The sequence below is a fragment of the Barbatula barbatula genome, assembly GCF_947034865.1.
Source record: "Barbatula barbatula genome assembly, chromosome: 14".
NCBI lineage: Eukaryota > Metazoa > Chordata > Actinopteri > Cypriniformes > Nemacheilidae > Barbatula > Barbatula barbatula.
The window spans coordinates 7,398,550-7,423,571 of NC_136777.1; the positions used below are offsets into that span (position 1 = coordinate 7,398,550).

The following is a 25,022-nucleotide window of genomic DNA, read 5'->3' on the forward strand; positions in this document are numbered from 1 at the left end:
GTGGATTAATGTGCTATTTTTATTTGTAAAAATAGTTACAGTGATAGATTACATGTGTGATACATCGAAGATCATAACTGTGCTTACACAACTAGCTTATACAGTAATTAGCTCTCAAGTACAAAGTTTACAGTAATACAATGACAGGATCGTCTTTTTACAAAGCCTGTGAAAAAATCATACAAATAAATAACATTAAGTGCGATAAGACGGTTTACCATCTCTGATGTGCTCCGATAGTCTAAAATAAACAGTTTAAGACATTCATGTGCTGCAAATCATTGTGCTGTAGGTTTGTGGCAAAACAGTGAGGAATACTAAAATATCACAAAATATTGGTCCATCGCCATTGTTAATACATTCACGCGTTTGTTGCTCAATATATTGACAGCAGATCCTTACAGCAACGATCTATTACATGTGCTGTATATACAAATACTTGATGTGCCATCCAAAGTCAAAATACTGGTTTCAGAGGGACTCTGTCTAAACAAGCACAGCTTCACAAACAGCAGAGGAAAAAGGCTGTGGTTTGTCATCTCTCCACATCACAGCCATATCTTTGGGTTTCCTCTTCCCATTCTGTTCTCGGTCAATGTGGAGGTAAGACAGCTTGCTTTAATCAGAGCGAGTGCAGATAAAGAGAGCTGAGCCGTGAGCTGCCCACAACCAGAAATTAAAAGGCACTTTACTAAAATTGATTTGAGAATGTCTACCAGCTGGTTCTCCGACGAGTGTAAAAAGCATTTATAAATGAAATACAGCAACTAAAATGAGATATATCAAGTTGATATGATACTGGAAGAAATTGACAAAATGTGTATATTTAGGTTTGCGTAATAGCCTATAGTATTCAAAGCATACATTTTGTCATTTATGCACGTGGTTTGAGGATACATCTACGGTATTAATTTGATGGAATGACTTATATGCATCATTTATCTTAACAAAAACAAAACTTAACCACACATCCAAGGCAAAACGACTATGACTCTGTAAAGGCTATTATATCAGCATTGTTAAGAGTGACAAAAAGATATACAAAAATATAAATCAGACATTGCACAATTAATGAATACGTCTTGCCTATTGCTTATATATTCAATACTTGACTATGGAACAAGTGGTCATACTACTGTCTATCAGACACACACAAAATCAGATTGTTGTTTTCTTCATGAGGAAGCCATTGTAAGACTTTAAGGCTTCATACATGAAGAGGTTTCAGATTGCCAGTGGTTACCATGAAGAAGTGAGATGCTTTGCAAAACTTCCAGCCAGACTTTGTAACAAAAAAGGTACTGTTCCTGAAATCAGAGAAGAATAGTATTCAAAATCCTCTTTAGATTCATCCGTGCATTCAGAAAGTAACCCAGAAAATCAATGCAGAGCAAAGGAGCTTTTCTCAACCACATTTTAGATGAGAATTACTCTGATTACTGTTTGGCTTCTGGACCCAGGACATGATATTGTGACCTAATCCATTACCATAATCATTAATCATATGCATAGAAACAAAAACATTATTATTAATATTACAAAGAACAACTTGTTGTTATAGGTTTCTGAATGCTTCTTAAATGTAAATAGTTCTAGACTCACTGCAGCCAATAACTCACATAATCCGGCCAAAACCACATTCATTCTTTCAACCATATAATTAATAATGCATTCTTGGGATATAATTTTATTCCAATGTTTCATGCTTGAGGTTGAGAGAAAGTCACAAAACCTGTTCATGTTGGCCAGAGTTTGTCTAGAATCTACCAATTGGCCTGTGATTAGCACAAGACTGGCAGGTTTCCTACTTGTCCATGGGCTGAGAGATCATGTGACTTTGTGCACATGATGTGCATCATCACATTAAATAGCCCCACTAAACATTTCTGTATGTACTCACTTTGGTCTGAATCATCCCATGTCGCTGAAGTCTCATCTCCTTTACGATATCACTCACATTAATCTACAGGCACAAAACAGAATTGCACACATTAAGGTGATCTTAAATAACATTATTTTCTTATGTTGCTCATGTTTTCAGATAAACACAGATTAGCTGTGATTCTGGGAGCATTTAAGTTAAGAACTCATTGACTTACACTCAGATCTTTCTCAATGAGACTGAGGATGACGTCAGTGCAGATGAGGACTCCAGCTCGACCAATGCCTGCACTGCAGTGGACCGTGATTGGCCCTTTACAGTGTACGGCTCTCATGTAGCGAATGAAACGCACCAGCTGCTCGGAGGAGTGAGGTGTGCCATGGTCAGGCCATGTGGTGAACTTCAGATGCTTCACTAAATGAATGTCTCCACTCTGGAAAAGACAATAATTTTATCATTATATTAATATTTATTTTAAGCATAGATATTGCTATAATATTTCCGCAGTGTTTAAAAAATCTATTTGACCTGACAGTGCCATTTAAGAGTAAAGATTTTTAAGGTCCTACTTTGGTTTACGGAGTGTCAAACAACAAGTTTATGTACATACACGGTGTGAAAACACTTACATTTTACACTATCAGTAAATATATTTTTGGACAAGACGCATTAATTCCTTCAGGTAAAGGCTCCTAACCTTCTTTTCCACCATCTTGATTATCTTAATGTGGAAATATCCGAGCATCTGGTAGTTGTCCAGGATGAGCTGGTAACGCTCAGTTTCTTTGGGAACACTGAGCTTCTCGGGCCAATACTTGTGGCACTTGACACGGCCGCGTTCCACCTCCTGAGTCATCATAGCGATAACATCAGACTTGTTCTCCCACACCATCTGCCAGAAGTTATCCTGTGTGCCAGGCAGAGGGCCCTGAGAGGAGATGTAGAGGAACTCTTCTGTGCCCACCTTCATACGAATGTAGCTGGCATTGATGTAGTCTTTGTTTTCTCCCACAGGAACGCGTGTCTTATCGTCTGCTTGTTTGAATAGAGAAAGAAAGATAGAAACAAACATTGGATCAATAATATCTGCAATACATTAACATTTGGCAGACACAATATTAATCATAATGTACAGAATCACACCTTGAAATATCAAGCTGTTTACTTGCATGTAGCATATGTTGGTATATTTCACCTTCAACAAGCATGTTGTATTATTAGTACAGCAAACTAGGGCTGTAACCATAATGGAATTTGGCTGACGATTTATTGTCTATTAAATAATTGCTATTAATGACAATTTATTTATTCAACTAAGAAAATCTATACTTTAGAAATGTGAGAAATGTGTAAACAACTAATATTATTCTGTGTAGATGCAGCAAGTCTGGAAACAAAAACATCAACACAAAACTTTCAAAGCTAATACAAATTAAATGATGCAGAAAAGTAATTTGAATGTAACAAAGTGCAGATCAAGGACGGTGATGTAAAATGTAGCAGATACTGCAGATCACCCTTGTTTTCTAAGGATTTACATTCAATGCGGTAATCTCATAATAATAATTGTGATGATGTCAAATAATTGCGATGAGATGATAATTTAATAATTGTGACAGCCCTGTTTGAAAGCCAGTAAATAATTGTATATGCGGCCTCTCCTCCTGTAATGATTTGAGTGCCAACATTGTAAGAATGTTAATGCTTTTCCTTATGGAGTAGAAGGAACACATGGTCCCAAACACAACAAATATGATAATAAAAATCCAAACATTTGCGTAAAAAAATTAGAAGTTATAAACCCTTTACAATAAGGTTGTCATATTACATCAACTTCTGTTAACAGATACTTTCGATTATAAAAACACTAAATTATTAAATTAACATGAACATAGACTAACATCAACAATTTAATTTCATGAAATATCATAAAATTAGTAATTAGAAATGAGTATATTGAAATGAATATGAACTTGGATAAATGCTTCTAAAGTATTGGAAGTTCATGTTAACCAATGTTAACAAATACAACCTTATTGTGAAGTGTTACCAAATCGGTGGGGTAAGAAAAAATTTGTTTTTTTCCTTTTAAATGTTTTACCCTATTGGCAGATATTTTTCTGGTTTAAGGCATAAACTAATTTACTATTATTAGAATTGTCAGAAGACTTTTAGCTTAAAATAAGACTAAAATAAGACTTGAGTTAAAAATCTTGTGTTAAAAATCTTGTGTTATTTTTATTACTAAATAAACATATATTGGTTCATGAATATTTAGATATTTGTACTGGAAAAAAGACCAAAAAACAGATTAAGAAAATCCTTTTTTGCACGGTATAATTTTTAGACCATTAGATGCATCAAGCACAGGTGAAACCACTGAACCCACAGAAATAATAAAAAAAGAATTCCCCAATTTGTCCTTTTGTAACCTGTTTACATGCATGCCCGTGAATCAGCGAGTCGTGTACAATAAAAGAACATGAGAGATTGTTGTTGTATTGTCTCGAGAGGACAGACTCCACGGTGTCTCTCACACGCTAGTAGTGCCTGTAACTCTCAGCAAGGGGCCTTCTTGCAAAAACATGTTCAACAGTTCGGAAGAGGAAAGAGTTTAAAAACTGAGCAAACAGAGAGAAGAGAAAACAGAGGGGGCACATGTGGAGGAGGAAGCGTACGTTATTGGGAGTAGGTACGTTCGTGCAGAGTGGACTCCACAATGGGTGGCATCAGGCTTTCCGGAGGAGGTTGCGGCCCTTGAACTGCATCCAGCAATAACAGTGGTTAAATCCCAGGGGCCTCACACTTTTCAATCCTGGACCCTTTATTCAGGGAACAGAAGCCCAATGAGCTGCCGTGATAATAAACAAACACTCCAGGCCAAGCTAGGGCAGTCTGCCTCCCGCAAACACATGAAGAACTGTATTGTGCCCTCTTCTACACACACACACCCTCTCTTTAATGCAAATACAGCCCAGTCTCCATATACAAACCAACGTAAAAAAAAAATTAAATCACACACTCGCCTGTGACCCCTCACACGAAGGGATGTTTCCCATTACTAGTGAAAGGGGATCGGTGAGTCACACATCTCCTGTTTGACTTTTGCAGCATTATAGGTTATATTTGAAACAGAGAGGCCAAACACACACCACACGGCAGCAAAAACTGGATACCGTAGCCGCAGTGTGAAAACGGCACCACATGGGTGAGGAGGCCCGGAAAGCCGCAAAGAGGTGCCGGATAGAGTGTGAAAAAGCGAGTCAAACATACATCCACACTGGCGCTGTTATCTAACACCCGTCTCTGGTAGGACACCCGGGAGTAAAAAATAACGGATTGGTTGTGTTTCATTTAATTGCTGTGTCATGTGTTCCTCTGTTTACTGGTAAATGTATACAGCGTTTAATCTACTTCTCATGTATATTAGGTACGGAAAGTAATCAGACCCCCTTAAATGTTTCACACTTTGTTATATTGCAGCCATTTGCTTAAATCATTTAAGTTCATTTTTTTCTCATTAATGTACACACAGCACCCCATATTGACAGAAAAAGACAGAATTGTTGACATTTTTGCAGATTTATTAAAAAAGGAAAATTGAAATATCACATGGTCCTAAATATTCAGACCCCTTTCTGAGACACTCATATATTTAACTCCGGTGCTGTCCATTTCTTCTGATCATCCCTTAGATGGTTCTACACCTTTATTTGAGTCCAGCTGTGTTTGATTATACTGATTGGACTTGATTGGAAAAGCCACACACCTGTCTATATAGGACCTTACAGCTCACAGTGCATGTCAGAGCAAATGAGAATCATGAGGTCAAAGGAACTGCCCGAAGAGCTCAGAGACAGAATTGTGGCAAGGCACAGATCTTGCCAAGGTTACAAAAACATTTCTGCTGCACTTAAGGTTCCTAAGAGCACAGTGGCCTCCATAATCCTTAAATGGAAGACGTTTGGGACGACCAGAACCCTTCCTAGAGCTGGCCGTCCGGCCAAACTGAGCTATTGGGGGAGAAGAGCCTTGGTAAGAGAGGTAAAGAAGAACCCAAAGATAACTGTGGCCGAGCTACAGAGGTGCAGTCGGGAGATGGGAGAAAGTTGTAGAAAGTCAACCATTACTGCAGCCTTCCACCAGTCAGGGCTTTTGTGGCAGAGTGCCCCGACGGAAGCCTCTCCTAAGTGCAAGACCCATAAAAGCCTGCATGGAGTTTGCTAAAAAAACAACTGAAGGACTCAAAGATGGTGAGAAATAAAATTTTCTGGTCTGATGAGACCAAGATAGATCTTTTTGGCCTTAATTCTAAGCTGTATGTGTTGAGAAAACCAGGCACTGCTCATCCCCTGTCCAATACAGTCCCAACAGTGAAGCATGGTGGTGGCAGCATCATGCTGTGGGGGTGTTTTTCAGCTGCAGGGCAAGAGAACTGGTTGCAATTGAGGGAAAGATGAATGCGGCCAAGTACAATCCTGGACGAAAACCTTCTCCAGAGTGCTCAAGAGCTCAGACTGGCCCGACGGTTCACTTCACAACAACTCCGTGACTGTTCTTGAATGGCCCAGCGAGAGCCCTGACAAACCCAATTGTGCATCTTTGGAGAGACCTGAAAATGGCTGTCCACCAACGTTTATCATTCAACCTGACAGAACTGGAGAGGATCTGCAAGGAAGAATGGCAGAGGATCCCCAAATCCAGGTGTGAAAACTTGTTGCATCTTTCCCAAAAAGACTCATGGCTGTATTAGATCAAAAGGGTGCTTCTACTAAATACTGAGCAAAGGGTCTGAATGCTTGGGACCATGTGATATTTCAGGTTTTCATTTTTAATAAATCTGAGAAAAAAAATAAACTTGAATGATTTTAGCAAATGAGTGAAAAATGTAAGTGGGTCTGAATACTTTCCGTACCCACTGTATGTTGTCTATAACAATATCTGTTGTTGTGCACTGAAAAAATGCTACTACTCAATTCAAATATATATAAATCAATACATTCCTTTAAGGAACTGTTCACGCCAAAATTCTCCCACTATGGTAGTCAATGGTGACCAAGATCTGTTTGGGTACAAGCATTCTTCCAAATATCTTTCTCTGTTTCCATCAAAACAAAGAAATGGAAACAGATTTGCACTTAAGAGTGTTTTTTTGAAAAAATTAGAATTTTTGCTGTTCCTTTAACAGTACTGTTCCTTTTTATACGGTGACATCATGGTAAACAGGAAATCACAGTAAAATTACACTAATTTGGTTGTATTATTACCGAACGATTTCACAGCAAAATTCTGAATAGGCTACAGTATTTCATTGTAAGAAATCCTGGCAATTTTTGACGGTGTGGTCTGCGGTTTCCAAATGATGTGAAAATGCAGAGCGCAAAAATCCTTTTTATGAGGCTTACAAACTGTAAAATGGCAATAAAAATCCCAACAATGAGAACAACTGTGGAATGAAATGAATAAATGAAAGGTTTTGTGTTGCATTACAGAAGCAGATGTACTTACAGGGCAGGATATCTCTATATCTGTTCTTCTCACGATTTTCAGGGGCTTTTCCAACCAGACAGTTGTCTGAGGGTTTCAAATGCTCTAAAGCCTGTTGGACGAAAAGTAATACAAATTCTCCCACACTTGAAACATTTCACATGCATTATAAACATGACAACAGCAAAGAGCATTTTGTTACGATTAAATAAAAACACCACACAAAATGAATCAGTGGTTGGATATGCAGCATTTGAATACATTCAAATGTTTTCAGTCTAATGAAGATACATACAGTAGACTTGGACCATAAATATACCATAAATTCCTTGATCAGATCTTGCTTTTCCAGCTGTTCGAGAGACTGGATGAGGGCTTTGACCCTGGAGCCAGAGTACCGGCCATTCTTAGGAGGAGATATCACTGCAAGATGGGCAAGCTCCTCTTCTGACACGATCACTTCGCCTTAATGTTAAAAAGTTATCATATGCAATTATAAAATGATGATATCACTATCAAATTAAAAAACGCACAAACTAAGGAATAAATGTTTAACATGCCATTGTAATTTATTTTACATTACTATACATACATTTAATATCATTATAATAATATATACTGCACTTTCATGTACCTGTATGAGGGAGGGTCTCCAGGGGCGACGGCAGAGGCGCGCTGTCATCATCATCCCCATCATCGTCTTCCTCATCACTGCTCCAGCCGTCTGACTGGCTATGCTTTTTCATGGCAGAATTTTCCAGATGCTGCTTCTGGGGGTCTGTCCTGAAGGGGGTACGGGGCAGGAATGAGCAGAGACCTTGACCACATTGCTACGTTCCGGGGCCTGTAATCATGCAAGGCTGATTTTCCTGAGATTTTTCCACCTAAAATGTAAAAAAGCTGCTAATTGCAAGTGCTACGTACTACAACAAATGCGGCTTATAGGTCGACCTGACTAGAAACTAAAGGGGTGATGTTTGTCAGGTTGGTCGTGAATTTCAATAATGACTCTATAGCGCCTCCCTGTGGTGATGTCTTTTGAAAGCTATATAAAAAAAATCTAATAAACAAAGAAAATTTGATATTACACAATGGAGTAGAAACAATCCTCGATTGAAATTGACTTTAAATTAATTACGGATTATTCAAGTGCTGCTGTCGGTGGCCACTGGATAAGGCAGCAGGACTGACACAAATGCAATCATTCAATGACACTCACCTTTCCTGTAACATGTCTGTAACTGATGGGCAACACCTCTGACATGTAGTTGTACAGTTTTGACTGTCCTATAGGAAAACAAAAACAAGAGCGAGAGTGTGCGTGAGAGAAAGAGAGTGTGCGAGAGAAAGAGAGAAAGAAGAGAGAGGCGATGAGTTAACTTAGAGGAAACAGGTGAAAGCTAAAGTTAAGCTAAACTGAAAGCAATAGTAGGCGTTGCCAATAAATTGTATGGTAAACCTTTACATGCTGGAACACGTTTACATTTTTTATGTCTAGTGTGCTGTGTCAGGAGAAGGTTTTATTTTACTTTAATAAGTAACTATTACAAAATTTGTATCATTGAAAGAAATGGTTAGAATGGTTTTAATACCTGCTCACATTCTCCTCCGCGACATTCTGAGGTTTGGAAAGACACGCGATCTGTGTGTGCTGTAACATCTGCAAATGAGACATGAAAAGAGATATTCATGTTTAAATGGTGTTCTATGACCTTTATCAATGACAACTTCCTTGTTAGGGTTGGATAATATTGATTAAAATAAATGTGATAACTTGCTACACAATGAAATATAGAATACCCAATATCATAATAATCATCGCAATGAAAAATAAACATATATATTTATATACATACATGTATATTTTATATACTTTTTTAAGCTGAAAATAACATAAATGTTTCATATTCTCTCTCAGGAAAGAAATCATCATTCCCACATCTTAATGTTAACTGTTGGATTACATATTCTGACAAAAATTGTTAGACATTTCAATAGAATGTTCAGCCCTATATCTTGGTCAACCAATTTATGGCTTTTAGATGGTGGTACGGAAACAATATCTAGAATGAAGCGTGACCAGTGGCTGATATAACACTGATAAGAAAATATAATTGAATGGTAAAAATGTTTTATTTAAAACTTAACAAATACGAATTAATCATATCATTAGACATATCACCAGTTTGTTAATTTGTGTATATATTAACCACATACTTTATCAACTTCTTTGTGTCTTCCACTGTTTTATCTTTCTAGTGATGTGTTCAAAATGACAAAACACCTGACTCTAGATTTGCTGACCTGTAGATTTAGTCGTAGTTAATTTCTGAGAAGTCTCAGTGGGTGAGCTCGATCCAGAACAGGTTGACATGGGCAGGATGTCCCTACATACCGTCATCTGAACGGTGCCCTCTGCTTTCCTCAAAATATCTGCCACTTCACATTGGCCCAGTCCTGACACAATGACGTCATTCACCTACAAAACATAAGAACACCTGCTTGATTATATGGTGTCTTTAAAGCAGTCCATCAAGACGAAAAACAACACATACTGTACCTCCAAAAGGATGTCTCCCACTCGCAGACGCCCATCATGCTCGGCCACCCCTCCGCAACAAATATCCTTCACTCTGAGAACGCTCCCATTGACTCCGCCAACCAGAGCAAAACCCAGCTCACCTCTCTCTGGCTTGGTGAACTCTACCTGGATAATGCAGCTCTATAGAACAAAGGGAAGATCAGAGAAAATAATACAGATAATATAGAATAATAAATTAGATGACTTCCCATGATATCAGCCTAAGTTTAGGGAGAGCGACAGTTACCTCCTGCTCTGATGTCACAGACAGCCTCTTCCTGAATCGCATGGCACCCTCAGCAGCAGGTTTATCTATAAATGGCATAAGAGAGAGAGAGAGAGAGAGAGAGAGAGATTATGCTTTTGTTCAAAAAATCATAAAGGATGACAAAATCGCCCAAATTAAAATCAGTCCTCCTAAACAAAACTTCAAAGAGCACAAAACACATCCCAAACTCACGACTTTCCCCCTCCTTCGCTTCCATTTTGAGGCCAGTTGTGTCGCTGACCTGCTCCTTGCTACTGTAGGTAAACTATGCGCGGCTTTTCAAGCTCTTTAGGACCTCCTGGCCAGCGGTCTCCTAGCAACCCGGATGCCCTCTAGATGAGCTGGCCTTTATTGTCAGACACAAGGAAAAGGCACTTTGATCGGCCAGAGGAGGCCGTGTCACTCGCTAATAATTAATCCTGCACCCGTTGCCCTCTGAGCGGGACATACCGCGTCTGTCGACACATGCAGCTAATGCCACAACTCACAGACAACAGACACGTAGAAACAAAGTCTTTACCTTCTGTAGAGACTGCTTCCACATCAGGTGAGCTGAGATCATGCAGGTGAGGGAAGAGCATCTTCTCCTGCCATTCAAACAAACCTGGAGAAATAGTTAGTAAAATATTGAGCGACTAATACCTTGCTATTGTTGAACTTTATTTACAACAAAATCCCCCCAAAACATTTTTTAATGCCGTTTTGTTTCTCCTCTGCTTTACCTCTATTTCTGCTTTTAGAATGATAAATGCCTTTTAAAGGGACAGTTCATCCCAAAATGAAAATTCTGTCGTCATTTACTCACCCTCAGATTGTTGCAAACCTGTAAAAAATAGTTTGTCAGAATTGTCAGTAACCAAACAGATCTCATCCCCGATTTACTGCCATAGTGGGGAAAATAAATACTATGGGAGTCGATGAGGGACGAGATCAGTTTGGTTACTGACATTCTTCCAAATATCTTCCTTTCTCTTTAGAAGAACAAATAAATTTTTACAGGTTTGGAACAATCAGAGGGTGAGAAAATGACAGAATTTTCATTTTTTGGTGAACTATCCCTTTAAGTTGCTTTGAATAAAAGTGTCTGATACAGTGAATGAATAAATAAAGTGGTCAAGTGAGCAAGTCATTTTTTCTCCATTTAATACAATACGAACAGCAAATGTAACATCCAGTCATTCCAGCACTATACTGACACATGTTCCGTATTATTCAGGCCCTGACAGCGATGGCTAAGCTGTCTAATAAGGGTTGACACTGCTTAAACCGCATCAAAGCCAAGTGAAGCATGCAGTGAAAGGCCGGGCTGCTGCTGACCACCACTCGAGCATTTCTGTCAGTTTAGACCAGACTGAAACACATCGATCACCACCACCCTCTGCAGCACAGCCTGAGCCTTCACACACCCTGAGAAAACACACGCCACAGACAGCCAGAGATGTTGCCCATGGGAAGGTTAAAGACTCTATAAATGACTCATAATAGCAAGAGACACACAAACCTGTAAGACATTTTTCTTTTGAAGAACAAAATATATTTTGAAGAACGCTGGAAACAATTGGCCCCTATTGACTTCCGTTGTATGGCCACAAAACATCCCATTCATTTGTGTTTCACAGAAGAAAGATTTTCCAGATTTTAAACAATGTGAGGGTGAATAAATATTGACTTTTTTATTTAATTTGTATTATTATTTATTTTGTCAGTAAGTAACTGTGCAGGATTTATTTTACAACATGATTCAGCCAATAGATGCTTTCATCGTACACACCCAACTTCTCCAAAGTTAACTTCCGGTTTGTGTTTGGTTATGACAAAACCATTATTTTACATCTAATTTCAATGAATATAAATGAATATTATTATTATTTGTTGTCTATCAATTTATGTTTATGTTGTTGCCAGTGAAACCATAGGAAGACACGGACAGTCATTTCTGTAATTCAGGAGAAAGAACTTCCATAATGGTCCCAATAAAAAAACATACCACTCTATTTACCTTTAGGTATCACAGGTTGATCATCTCTGGAACAAGGAAAAAAAACATTTTATTTGAGAAAATATTTCTTACTTTATAAGGTATTAACCTAAATAAATCCACTCTCACCTCATGGCTTTTAAAGTGACTCTGCGTGGAGCACCCTCACACACTTTTACTGCATCTTCCAGTGTCATTCCCAGGGTGCATCTCCCACAGATGTAAACAATCTTGTCATTGGGCTGGATGCTGCCCTCCCCACAAGCAGGTGAGTTTGGCACCACCTCCAGGACATAAATTCCCTGCCACTTACTGCCAATGCCGCCTGTGAGCTTGATACCTGCACAGGTAAAAGATCTATATTAGTTTTAATTCAAAAGACACCATAGCTAGAAATAAATACCTGAATAAATAAACAAATATTATAAAACTTTTCATAATAAGTTTAAGCCCTTATGTGAGTGATGCTTATTGTGATTGATAAAAGCCCTCTGTCTCATCCAATACACAGCATTTCCTCACCTAGCTGACCGGATGGAGTTTTGGATATGACAATGTCCTGAAGCGTGTCAGGAGGTGGGGGAGGCAGCAGATTTTGCACAGCTCTGCCCAGCACCATGTGCAGTCTTTTAGAGGAGGACCTGAGAATGCTAATAGCCATCTCATCCGTCACATTAGTCACATAGTGGCCGTTTACCTGCAAAACGTAAGATCAATTCATTCTAAACACTTTTGTCGTTTTGCCAAATAAGTGCAATAGTGGAAACTCAGAAGCTGTACCATGACAAGTCTGTCTCCTGCTCTCAGTCTGCCGTCTGACTTGGCTGGATTATCCAGGACACCCTGGATGTAATAGCAGTTGTCCAGTTTACTCCTGGTAATGGTAAAACCAAAACTGCCACACCACGATTTGGTGAGCGAGACAGTCAGTTCGAACTCCTTCATCATATCCTACGACACAATTATTTTGTGACATTGAAACATTATTCAGTATTGCCTTTTTTAAAGACACATTCTACAGACCTACACAACCTGTCTTACTTTTGAGGGATCTTCATCGTCTTCATCTTCATCGTCCCAGCCATTGTTGCCGGTTGAGAGAGCAGTGGACTGGGCAGGTGGTTTAGGTTCTGGTGGAGAGTGTCTTGGAGGTACTTCTTGGTAGGGTGGAGGTGTGCTTTGTGATGATGGAGAAAAGGGTGGTGGAGGAAGCAGATGTTTGAAGACGGGTAATGTGCTGGTGATGGACAAGTATTCCTCACTGGATACGACTCTTAGACCATTGGTTATGAACCCTGCTATGCTATCATCTATACCTTCATGGGTGTGACTGGAAACAGATAACAAGACATACAAATATATTTAATGTATTTACTATATATTTAAAATATATTTACTATACTAGCACAGGGGAAAACCATGTGAGGATTAATACCTGGTAATATTTTTTGACTTTTCCTGATTGGCTGTTATGACTGCTTCAGGAGTGGCCGGAGACGGCTGTGAGGCTGTGTCGATGGTTGTAACAGCCGATGGGGTTGAGAGCGAGGATTTGTTATCATGCTCCTCCTCCACCATGGCAGAAGGTTTGGTTTCTCCGGCTTCACTTGAGGATGTTAGGGAAGGTGGTGATGGAGGGGTCGATGTAGATTTATCCTTCGGCTCATTATCTTGGCTCTCTTGAGTCGCTGGGATCTCTTGGGTTTTCTCTGGAGATGCAGCTTTCTTTGGAGCCATCTCTATTGCTCTCTTCTTGAGGAGTTCACTAAAGTCTGGGGCGACAGACCTCGATTGTAGGTCTAAAGACTTGGATCTCAGTGCACGGTTTGGAGGCGCTGCAAGATTCTGTCAAAGAGGGATGTGTGTTTTATGAGGTTTTTAAATACGAAAAAGACGTTACTAAAAACAGTATTATGTCGAGAACGTAAAAAAATAAATGTTACCTGTGAAGTGTCAATATCTCCCCGTTCATGTGGGGGTCTGCAAACTGACAGCCTAACCTCAGATGGAAATTTCTGGAGGAGGTGCAGAACTTCCTGTGGTATCAGAAATACATGTGTATCAGCAAGGATTGAATTTAACGGAAAAATTTGGAGATTTTAGCGGCATCTAGCGGTGAGATTGCAAATTGCAACCAACTGCTCTCCACCCCTTCCTTTTGAAGCACTACAGTGGCTGCACAGAACTAAGAAGCTGTGGCGTTTTCACTTCTCTACCAAAGGACATAACATATATACGAAACACATTCTGTAGAGCAGTTTGTCCTTTTAGGGCTACTGTAGATACAACATGGAGAATTCCATGCAAGAGGACCTGTGGTGTATGTAGATAGAAATAGCTAATTCTAAGGTAATATAAACACAACGCTTCATAATGTAAGGTCTTTACAATTTATACCGAACACGTATTACCTCATAGGACAGGCCTCTAACAGATTCTCCATTGATAGCCAGGATAACATCTCCCTCCTTTAGAAGCCCACAATCCCCTGCAGGCTGACCAGGAAAAAGGCGCTTAATATGTACCATGCTGCCCTCATCAGGACACAACGACGAAATGACAAAACTGAAGCCCAGGCCACCCGAACTCCTCTGAAGAATCACCTCCCGGGTGTTTTCTGTCACACAGACAAGACAAGAAACACTCTGATATCTTCTGTTATTATTATACATTTTTAATGCACTTGTTTTATTAATTTCTATATATTTGTTATAAATGTTAGACACTTTTTATTATTTATGTCTATATTATTTATAGTACTATCATTTTGTACTGGTATTCGGTAAGGTTTAAAATTGAAAAATTGTGAAAAGCTTTGTTAGGTAAAAAAAACCCATCTTAGATTCTGAAATCATCATGTGGACAAGATCTATATTTGGCTTGATCTTTGAGATATGCGCGTCTGGCGGTTAGCAGAGGTTTGCTGTCAGATTCACTTGAAATGTTTTCTAGAAGACTCTCTCCCCCTCTCCGCGCTCAGTCTCACCATTTGACACAAAGCTGAAGTCCTTGGCCCGGACAGACAAGGGCGTTTCCATGGCGACATGTCTCCTTCGGGGGGTGGGTGTGCTCTGTGTGCTGAGGGGTGAAGGGGATCTCTCTCTTTCTAACGTGGACGAGGCACTAGAAGTGTCCAGTACAACCGGAGGCTCTCTCTCTAGAAGCAGACTCACAACCTGAAATTAAAATCCATTCACACAGAAATGAATAAATGCATGTATGACAAGAACAAGGATCTGGGATGCAGTCATGTCTGGAATAATGATCTAATGCGTATGGGTAGAAATTTACAGTGTTGTTACAGTGTGTCAGTATGGCGACGCACAGCTCTGCGTCATATCCCAGAAAATCTCATTAGCCCCGACAAAAATAACAACCAGCACGCATTGTTTTTCTTAACTTGGTCCTTGAGATTTCTTGAAAGCTGAATAGACAGAAGGGTTGCATTTAAAGTGTCACAAACTAAACACATTATACACCTCTAGAGTATATAAATCACACTACATTGTGTATCTACTGTGGATATATTATGTGTATATTTTGTATATACTACATTGTTCAATTATGTAAATATTTGGTTTTTATGTGTATGTTCTGTACAATGTCCATTCTCTACTATGTGTATACCTTTGTGCATATTATTGTATTATGAATATTTTTATGTACACTGTCTTTAGACAGTTTCCTACTAACAAAACATCAGTAAACAACTTCGCAGACATGAGGATGAGTAAAAGCCCATTTCAATTTTTTTGTGAACTGTGCCTTTAAATGACTGTGACAGTACCTCTCCTGTTCTCTTCAGGCATTCTACCGCCTGCCTGTGGGTGACGCCACGCAGGTTACAGCCGTCCACCTCCAGCAGCCTGTCACCTGTCACACACACCACATCATCAAGAACTGTCAACATCAATTATGAGTCACGTCCAATCGGGATGTTACATATTCATGCTCATTTGCATGTCTGCATCACATTTAAACTGGAACAATGAGTCATTTGTTATGTCATAACCGGATGACAAATACTTACAGAACACACTCACAAATCTCAAATATACTGTACTGATTAATCAGATTTCAAAACTTTAAAACAGTATTTTGAACGTTTCTGGCAATAATCTTTACCGATCTGTATTCCTCCATCTTGATCTGCGGCTCCTCCAGGCATCACATTCTTGATATAAATTCCTCCATGACGTACATTGGTGTTGATTCCTCCCTAAAACCACCAACAGTCAATAGTTTCATGAACCGTGATTGAAAATACAAACAAATAAAGAGAAACTCACAGCGACGCTGATTCCCAAACTGCCGTTGATCTTTCTGAGCTCGATGTAGATGACATCACCTGGCTTCATGTTAAAAGTATTGGACAGCTCATCCTGTGTAAAAAGAACAAACAAGTTATTTTGCTTCGGTCAGGTGTTAACTAGTAAACTGTAAAGTGCAGTAAGTCACACCTGAATGTCCAAGATGCGCACCACAGGTACATGTAGCCTTTTTCCCATTTTGGGAGCCATGATGTTGGAAAGGGTCTCTTCCAGTTCCTCCATAACAGGCCTGTACTCTGCATTCAGGGTGCTTTGGGAGTCAAAGCCTCTTTCCAGCATCATCCCCAGATTGCATGTAGCCAAAGAGGTCTTGCTATCCCGAAAGTCCTCTATCATTAATACATATTTGATTTAGCTGTCAATTAGACTTCACATATTTTTTAGATCCATTGATCAAGACGTACGTTTGGGTTGGGACACTATGAGCTCCACTTCATCTGGACTGTTCTGCAGTATGGAAGCCGCTGTATTAAACGTCACTCCCTCTAGACTGATCTTATTCAGAGAGATCAATCGACCACCTGAATATTCACAAGAGAGAGTGAGTCATTTGTCCTTTGGTGTAAAAAAAGAGAAGAGGGTCAAGGTTTACCTGGTCTGATTCTGCCATCTTTATCGGCTGGTCCGTCAGGAACGATGGATGCGATGAAAACTCCAAGATCTAATTTTCCTGTGTTGTCCTCCCCGACTATTACAAAACCTTCACAGGAACAGTGAACAGTTTCAAGACAATCAAAATATGCTAAACCGTTTTTATATTGGAAATTGATTTACTTACCACAACCAAGCTTGGGATCTTTTTTAAGAGTAACACATATGATTTCTCTGTCTGGAGTTGTTTTTGTGGGAGTGTCCACTGCAACCAATAAAACAATAAAATACTTAAAATTGAATACGTAAAATTACATTATTTTTAAACAAAAGAAACTATTAAAACAAAATTTAAATACTTCAATTCTCAAATTTAATTCTCAAAAAACCCAAATTGCATTACTTAATACAACCCGAATTCCGGAAAGGTTGGGACGTTTTATAAATTTGAATAAAAAGAATACTAAAGGAATTTCAAATCACAGTCGTCTGAGGGTCCGAAGACCACGGGCATCCAATAATGGTCTCCGGCCCTTACGCACAGAGATTTCTCCAGTTTCTCTGAATCTTTTGATGATGTTGTGCACTGTAGATGATGAGATTTGCAATGCCTTTGCAATATGACGTTGAGGAACATTGTTTTTAAAGTATTCCATAATCTTTTTACGCAGTCTATCACAGATTGGAGAGCCTCTGCCCATCTTAACTTCTGAGAGACTCTGCTTCTCTAAGACATCCCTTTTATAGCTAATCATGTTACAGAACTGATATCAATGAACCTATATAGTCACTAGATGTTCTCCCAGCTGAATCTTTTCAAAACTGCTTTAACTTTTTTGAGACCTGTGGCCCGCATTACATTTTAAAGAGCTAATTTAGTGGATAAAAGTGTAAAATTTCTCATTTGAAACATTTGCTATGTTATCTATGTTCTATTGTGAATAAAATATTGGCCCATGTGATTTGAAATTCCTTTAGTTTTCGTATTATTCAAATTTAAAAAAACGTCCCAACTTATCCGAAATTCGGGTTGTAAGTAACCAATTACAGTAATATTTGGCGGACAGATTTATCCAAAGTGACTTCAAGGTATTTTATACACTTTTTACTTAGAATTTTTTTCATACATTTTATAGTAACGTATATGTACCTCTTATAGAAGAAGTGGTAGAATTAGCTTCAGAGTCCTGCTTCTGCAGAGAGACGTTGGACATGATGCGATAGATTGGAGAACTGAAAGTGTCCAGCGGGCTGCGGAAAGAAAAGATCAACCCAACGAGCCTTTAATATGGCTGTCAGACCTTGCATTGCAATTTCACGTGCAGAGCAGTTTATTGTCAGACCTGGTGCTTTGGCTCTGGTCTTTTAGTTCACTCAGACCACTCTGTTCAGGAACGTAATTGTCGGTCTGTTGTCGTATCCGGACTTCGATCTTCGCCGACAGGTCGTCGCAGGACCTGCTCATGGTGTCGTTTGGCAAGGCATTCAAACCAACATTATTGAGCATGATCTCAGAGCAAGAGAGCCTCTTTATCTGATTGTGCCGGGCTCGGCATATTGACGTGTATTTTGCAACGTTGTCATCTAGGGTGAAATATAATAGACTTTATAAACAGTCCAAGAATAAACTCCAAGAAATTCTGTTTATTTCAATCATATAATCATATAAATTAATGACACAACCTTTTTCATGAGTTTGCGGAATTGATTTTAAGGAAATAAGTTAATTTTTCGAGCCAATCAACATTTGCAATGTGAAAAACTTTATACCTTTATAATGATTATATTGTTCAATTATGGTAATGATACATAATGTAATGTAATAATTTATTATTAAATATTATTATTATTTCATTTCAATAATTGAATTAGAAAAAAACAAAAGCCACCTGAGGCCAAACAGTAGGCAAGTTGTCGAGAGGTCATCTCACTGTGAAACTTGTGCTGGCTTGAGCAGAGGTTCAGCAGATATTGTGCGATCTTTGAGCTCTCTGTCACAAACGAATGCTTCTTACCACTCGGACTACACTCAATGGTGAGTTTTCTTCTCTGTGGAAAAGTCAGTGGAACATATGTCAACCTTATACAATGAGATAACTTACCAAAACACACCCCACTTAAACAAACATACAATATACTGTGCACAAACACAAGTGTAAACTTACACTCGTTGAAAGACTGTCCGTCTCCGACCAATTAAATTTGCGGCTTAATATACGACAATTGCTCTTCACTTCGTAGACCATAATTCCTTTGGCACAAATACCCAATATCAGCTCTCCAATAACAGGTTTCCTTTCACGGGCTACTCGGTGAAAGAGGACCCCATACTCCGGTAGCTGCTGGGCAATCTAATAAAGCACAAAAAACATTGACTGTGAAAACATCAGCTGTTTGCTGGTTTTAGAAAAGCACTTTTAAGCCGAGCACCATGATTGGCTTACAGTTTGTCCAACTAAGACCAGAAAACAAGCACAGGCAAGCTTAAACTATTTTTTATAACAAGTCAAATATACCTTTAGAAACTCCATCTCTGCCTCCTCTGGAAGCATCTGGGCATTATTGGCATGCAACCTTGGCAACTCGTCTCTTAAACAGGGCAAGGGCACTTTCTCTATAACTCTCCTAGAGATGTACTGCTCCATCTGGAAATAGTTCTTCCCATAAACCTGGAAACATGATTGTGATTAAAAGAGTATACTGTATGTCTAGCGAGAAGTGAGAAGCTCACAATAATATCTGACTCACATCGGACATGTAATCTCCAAACTCAGCCTGCAGTGCCAGCGCAGCGAGAAACAAAGCCATCTCTTCATTACAATACACTCTGTCCTCCAGTATATCCCTCCTCAGCTGGAGATAGTATTGGTGACGTGTGAGTCTATGCCTTTATTGAAGAAAACAAACAAAATATTAGAGATACTGTCCATGCAACTGACAATCAAAATTTTTTCCATCAAATACTGTAATATAGCAAACGGCAGTACATACAATATGTAGGAAATGTCATCAGGGAAAAATTTGACACGGAGAAATAGGGTAAATGTTGCAGAAGACAATTTCTTCCAGGAATCTGGTGCAACTTTTGAGACTTTTGTCTCTTGGTCCAAAAAGAAATATTCACCATCTACAATAGAAAAACGCAAATCAATGTTTTAATCATCTATGAGGATCATTGCAAAGACAATGATTCTTTCACAAACTGTAAAAACTACATTAAAATCCTTAATTTCAGAGATATAAAGACAAGAATCGTATAAATATATAAACGTTTAAATATATTAAAACAAATCCATTACAATAGTGATTCACAAATGCAAGAAGTTTGAAAACCAACTAGTGATTCATATTATGTGAACATGAATGAACAGTTAATAATAATTATAATTAAAAAATTATAATTTCACCATATTGTTATTCAGAGATGAAGCTTGGACTACAAATTCAGGTCCTAAAAAAGACTGCGTACCATCAATGAAAGCAAGGCCGAAGTAAAAGTGCTCCACAAGGTTCGCATGAGCCACAACCATGTCAAAGACATCTCTACCACGAGACTTGATGTCACATTTTACCACCACACACTGCTCATTCGGCATGATCACGTTAACTTCTCTTTGAGACACAACTGACTTGCCCTTCTTTGACTGTATCGATCGGGAGAAAAACAAAGGGACAAAAAAGAGAACGTGCAACTTTGTATTGTGTGTTGCATATATAATACTGAAGTGAAAATTCTACACAATGTTATTATATACATATATTATAAATGCTAAAAACTACCACAATAGATCCAGGCAGCTCCAAAACAATTTGAGGTTCATCTGTCATTCTGCCAAACTCAGGTCCAAGACTCTAAAATAAAGACATGAGGATAGATGACCAACAACTAAACAAGTGTATTATATATAGCACATCCAACAGTGTAGTAAATGTGGAACTGACTAAACATCAGACACTGAGCACATACCTTGGCTTGCCTTTGAGAGAGGTTGACGGCAGAGTCACTCACAGTAATGCAGGGACTGGAAAGTCGGGCTTCACTTTTATTGGGAACACTGAGGTACGAACTCCGTGACAGCCAACAACTTGTGCTTCGCCTGTGTTGAAGTCCTGGTTGAATTCTGGGATACCAAAGCATTGATTCCCCCTCATCACAGAATGACATATTGTACAGCCGGAAACCTCTTTCAAAAGAACACAACAAAACTGCTAACCTGTTAGGCGAATCCTGGTAGGTTGCGGTCTGACTAGGTCTGCTTCTGAGAGACCAGGATTTCTGGTGACGGAACACGTCTGGAAAAACAAAAGTGGAAATGACACAATGAGTCTATAATGTTTAGCGAAACAGAATTCACTGAATATGAAACCAAATTCCCACCTTGCTTCAGCTCAGAGTCCAGAGAAAGTCTGCGTGTCTCTCCTGTAGCTAAGCTCCCCTCCGTATAACCGGGATACGGTCCGCGCTTACCTGCCCAACAATAAAACCTCATCACTACCCTGACGTTCACTATATTGTATCCGTACAGAAATCCATCTGGAAAGCATCCAAAGCAAACAGCGCTGCAGTCTTTATTAAGGTTTCGCATGTACTGTAAGCATCAATGCAAGGAGACCAATTACTACTTTTTGTAATCCCATGTTGGGTTTAAGTTAAACCCTTAATCCTATTGCGCACACTATTTTACAAGAACAGCGACGCTTTCTTACGCACACGATGGCCAAACCTACAGGGTATTACCAATTTGAGTTTCAGGATAAACATGTTAAAACAAGGAATATGTCTGGATTTGTAGTTAAAAGGTTTAGTGAAGGAAACAGTTTAGGTCAGAAGGGTGACATAGCTGAACACGTGCGCTTGTTATGCAAAGGATGTGTGACGTGCATGTGACACACTGAAGTGCTTTTATACAAACGTGTTACATCAGCTTCTGTGCATATTTATCAAAAGAGCTGCCTAACATGCAGTAGCTCATTTTAATTATTCAAAGATCCATTGTGTAATTTTTGGAGGATCCATTGACAGAAATACATTATGATATAAATAACTATGTCTTCAGAGGTGTATAAAGACTTTACATAATAAATCGTTAGAATGAGCTATTTCTATCTACATACAACATGGGGCCCCTTGAATGGAATTCGGTATGTTGTTCCTAGAGCTATACGGACAAACTGCTACAGAAAGCGTGTTTTGTAAATACGTTATCTCCTTTGGCAATGAAGGGAAAACGCGACGACATCTTTGTTCTGTGAGAGCCGCCGTAGTGCTTCAAAAGAAAGGGCTGGAGTGAGCCGTTGGTTGCAATTCACAACCTCACCTCTAGATGCCGCTAAAATCTCCACAAAATCTCTTTCCAGTCAAACTCAATTTCAGAGATGTTGCAAGCATATTCATTTACAGTTTACTTTATTTATTTAACAACACTTTAAGCGTTCCTACCGTGAAGTCTTTCTCTGATCATCTGACTCTTGCCACTCAACAGCACAACGTTGTCAGTTAAAGCAGCTCGGTCCACCTGGAAATTAAGATCTTGTGATATCAAATTTGATCATTTTGTTAAATAGCTAGTCTTTGCAGTTTAAATGGGTCTCACAGAATCTTGAAAGACGTCCTCCACCAGCTGTTTGATGACTTTATTTGGAGGAGGCAGGAGAGAGGCTTTGTGGTGTGATTCACATGCCTCCAGGATGGAGTTCAGGTTTGCTCGCCGGTGGGCCATGTCCTCACACATGCTCAGGAGAAGGCAGTTCAGAGAGTCACTTAGCTGAATGGGCTGAACAGGCAGATAAATCATTTTAAGCATATTGTCGGAAACTGGTTTATATGATTGATCCATGATGGTAATTATTTAACTGACCTGGTTTTGAGGAAGATGATAATCCACTGACCAATAGAGAGTCATACCAAGAGAATAAACAATTATCTAAAGGAAATAAAACACATAAAAATCCTTATTATGAAGTAGTTAAGGAATTGTTTGTTGACATTAATATTTTTTTGCATTTAAAGTAATTAATGATGTAGATATCACTCTTGTCCTTCTGAAACCTGAAATCTCCATATTTCATGATTTTTATTTTTAAATCAATATTATTAGTCTCCCATTATGGTTGTCACTGGGTTTTGCAAACATCTAACTTCGACTAATTTGGACATTTGTATAGTTGACATGCACAAAGTTTAGTTCTTTTTATGTAAAAAACCATTTGAGAACAGCAAACTCTAAATACCTGAATGTAACTAATGTAAGTTACATTTATACTGAATTAAAAAGTACAATGTCCTAATAATACATGAGGCCTTAAGTCCTAATGTACATGAAATAATAATAAATTCCGTATTTTTCTAATGCATCAAATTAAATAAATAAAAAATGTATACTTTTTTTTCGACCTATGCTGTGACAAATGTAAAATCTCTTTGAAGAACAGCACAATCTGGAGTAAATCACTGTCAATAGGCAACATGGTACTGAATCATTTACATGAGCAAGCTAAGTATCCCACATGATGGCGCTGGAAAGAAAACTGACCTTCTCCATAGCTAGCTTGGTTGAGATAGCCCGGCCTTGCAGCATTTCTGGGGCTGTGAAGGCACAAACCTCATCTGTCATCGCACAGTTCTTAAACGCCAGCGTGCCAGTCGCTGACAAGAGCAGTGATCCAGGAGTTATAATGTTGCAGATATTGTGACCTAGAAAAACACAATCATTCAATATTGCATGGACAGCACTCCAGCACCAAACAACATACAGCAAGGGTCAGTGTTTTACCTTTGTAGGAAAGGTCCACGAGTGATTCTGACGAGCCCAGCAGGAGGGACCAGACCTCGTCCTCCTCCAGCGGTCCTCCTCTGGCTTCCAGCACTTCGGCGAGGGTCACAAACGTGCTGCTCATCCTGCAGAGTCGCAAGACAGACACCTGATAAGGAGACACACACAAGCAAGCTGGCTAATGGAGGAGGAGGGACGGCTGGAAATAAAATACTTAAAGATGGTGCATAAACAAACCTGATCACCAGGGATGCTGACCTTGTGACTAATGATTCATGACAATCGTGTCATAGATTTACACAGGGCATGTTATACATCAAATATAAAGTCTTTCTTAACTTTTTAGTCAATATCATGTACCAATTGTTGGACTTTAAAGGTTGCTGTACACAAAATGTATTTTTGTTTTTGGGCATAATATTTTAAGAATCACTGAACTAAAATTCATACTTGACTGAATTCCTTTTTTTTATATTATCATTGCAATCAGATTTGATTCCACATTTATTTAAAGGGACAGTTCACTCACCCTCAGATTGTTCCAAACCTGTATACATACCTTTGTTCGTTTAAACACAAAGGAAGATATTTGGAATACTGTCAGTAACCAAACAGATCTCATCCCCCATTGACTTCCATAGCATTTATTCTCGCTACTATGGCAGTCAATAGGAGATGAGATCTGTTTGGTTACTGACATTCTTGAAAATATCTTCTTTTGTGTTTAGCAGAACAAAGACATTCGTAGATGTTTGGAACAATCTGAGGGTGAGTAAATGATGACAGAATTTACATTTTTGGGTGAACTGTCCCTTTAATTGTAAATGTATAATACACATATTTTCAAAGATTTCAGACAGATGTTTAAGACAGATATTTAATATATAGTATAGTATCATAATTCATATCTAATCAAATTCATCTTTGCCCTCTTACACAATACATGTGCTTAAAAGAAACAGTTTATGGAAGCAGAAGGGGTGCAGAATAAAAATTTTCATTTTGCACCAAGTGTTGGACATATGGTATGGAAAAAACATTTTAAATACAGAAATGCATTGGATATTTCGAATATTACTTTCGAAGCAGAACAACTGTTCTGTTTGTATCTGGTGTTGCTAACTGTAATTA

General features: G+C 38.8%; 1 protein-coding gene across 1 annotated transcript; it reads right to left on the reverse strand.

The window, feature by feature from the left end:
- On the reverse strand, positions 1 to 24,015 carry ptpn20 (protein tyrosine phosphatase non-receptor type 20; the record flags this gene model as incomplete). The annotated part of the gene is made up of 47 exons (XM_079473433.1): positions 1 to 1,307; positions 1,901 to 1,963; positions 2,100 to 2,315; positions 2,580 to 2,914; positions 7,391 to 7,481; positions 7,689 to 7,834; positions 8,004 to 8,152; positions 8,589 to 8,656; positions 8,962 to 9,029; positions 9,674 to 9,848; positions 9,930 to 10,091; positions 10,198 to 10,262; positions 10,739 to 10,822; positions 11,566 to 11,625; positions 12,218 to 12,243; positions 12,326 to 12,536; positions 12,719 to 12,893; positions 12,977 to 13,147; positions 13,238 to 13,526; positions 13,632 to 14,041; positions 14,140 to 14,232; positions 14,608 to 14,813; positions 15,183 to 15,372; positions 15,984 to 16,069; positions 16,322 to 16,415; positions 16,486 to 16,578; positions 16,657 to 16,856; positions 16,932 to 17,048; positions 17,120 to 17,227; positions 17,306 to 17,383; positions 18,269 to 18,369; positions 18,462 to 18,702; positions 19,008 to 19,167; positions 19,284 to 19,469; positions 19,635 to 19,787; positions 19,867 to 20,005; positions 20,110 to 20,245; positions 20,588 to 20,762; positions 20,899 to 20,970; positions 21,086 to 21,239; positions 21,333 to 21,411; positions 21,497 to 21,586; positions 22,559 to 22,634; positions 22,713 to 22,892; positions 22,977 to 23,042; positions 23,652 to 23,812; positions 23,892 to 24,015. 47 exons carry the CDS (start codon positions 24,013 to 24,015, stop codon positions 1,200 to 1,202), a joined length of 6,630 nt encoding a protein of 2,209 aa, XP_079329559.1. The 3' UTR covers positions 1 to 1,199.
- Between the last annotated feature and the right edge of the window lie 1,007 nt (positions 24,016 to 25,022).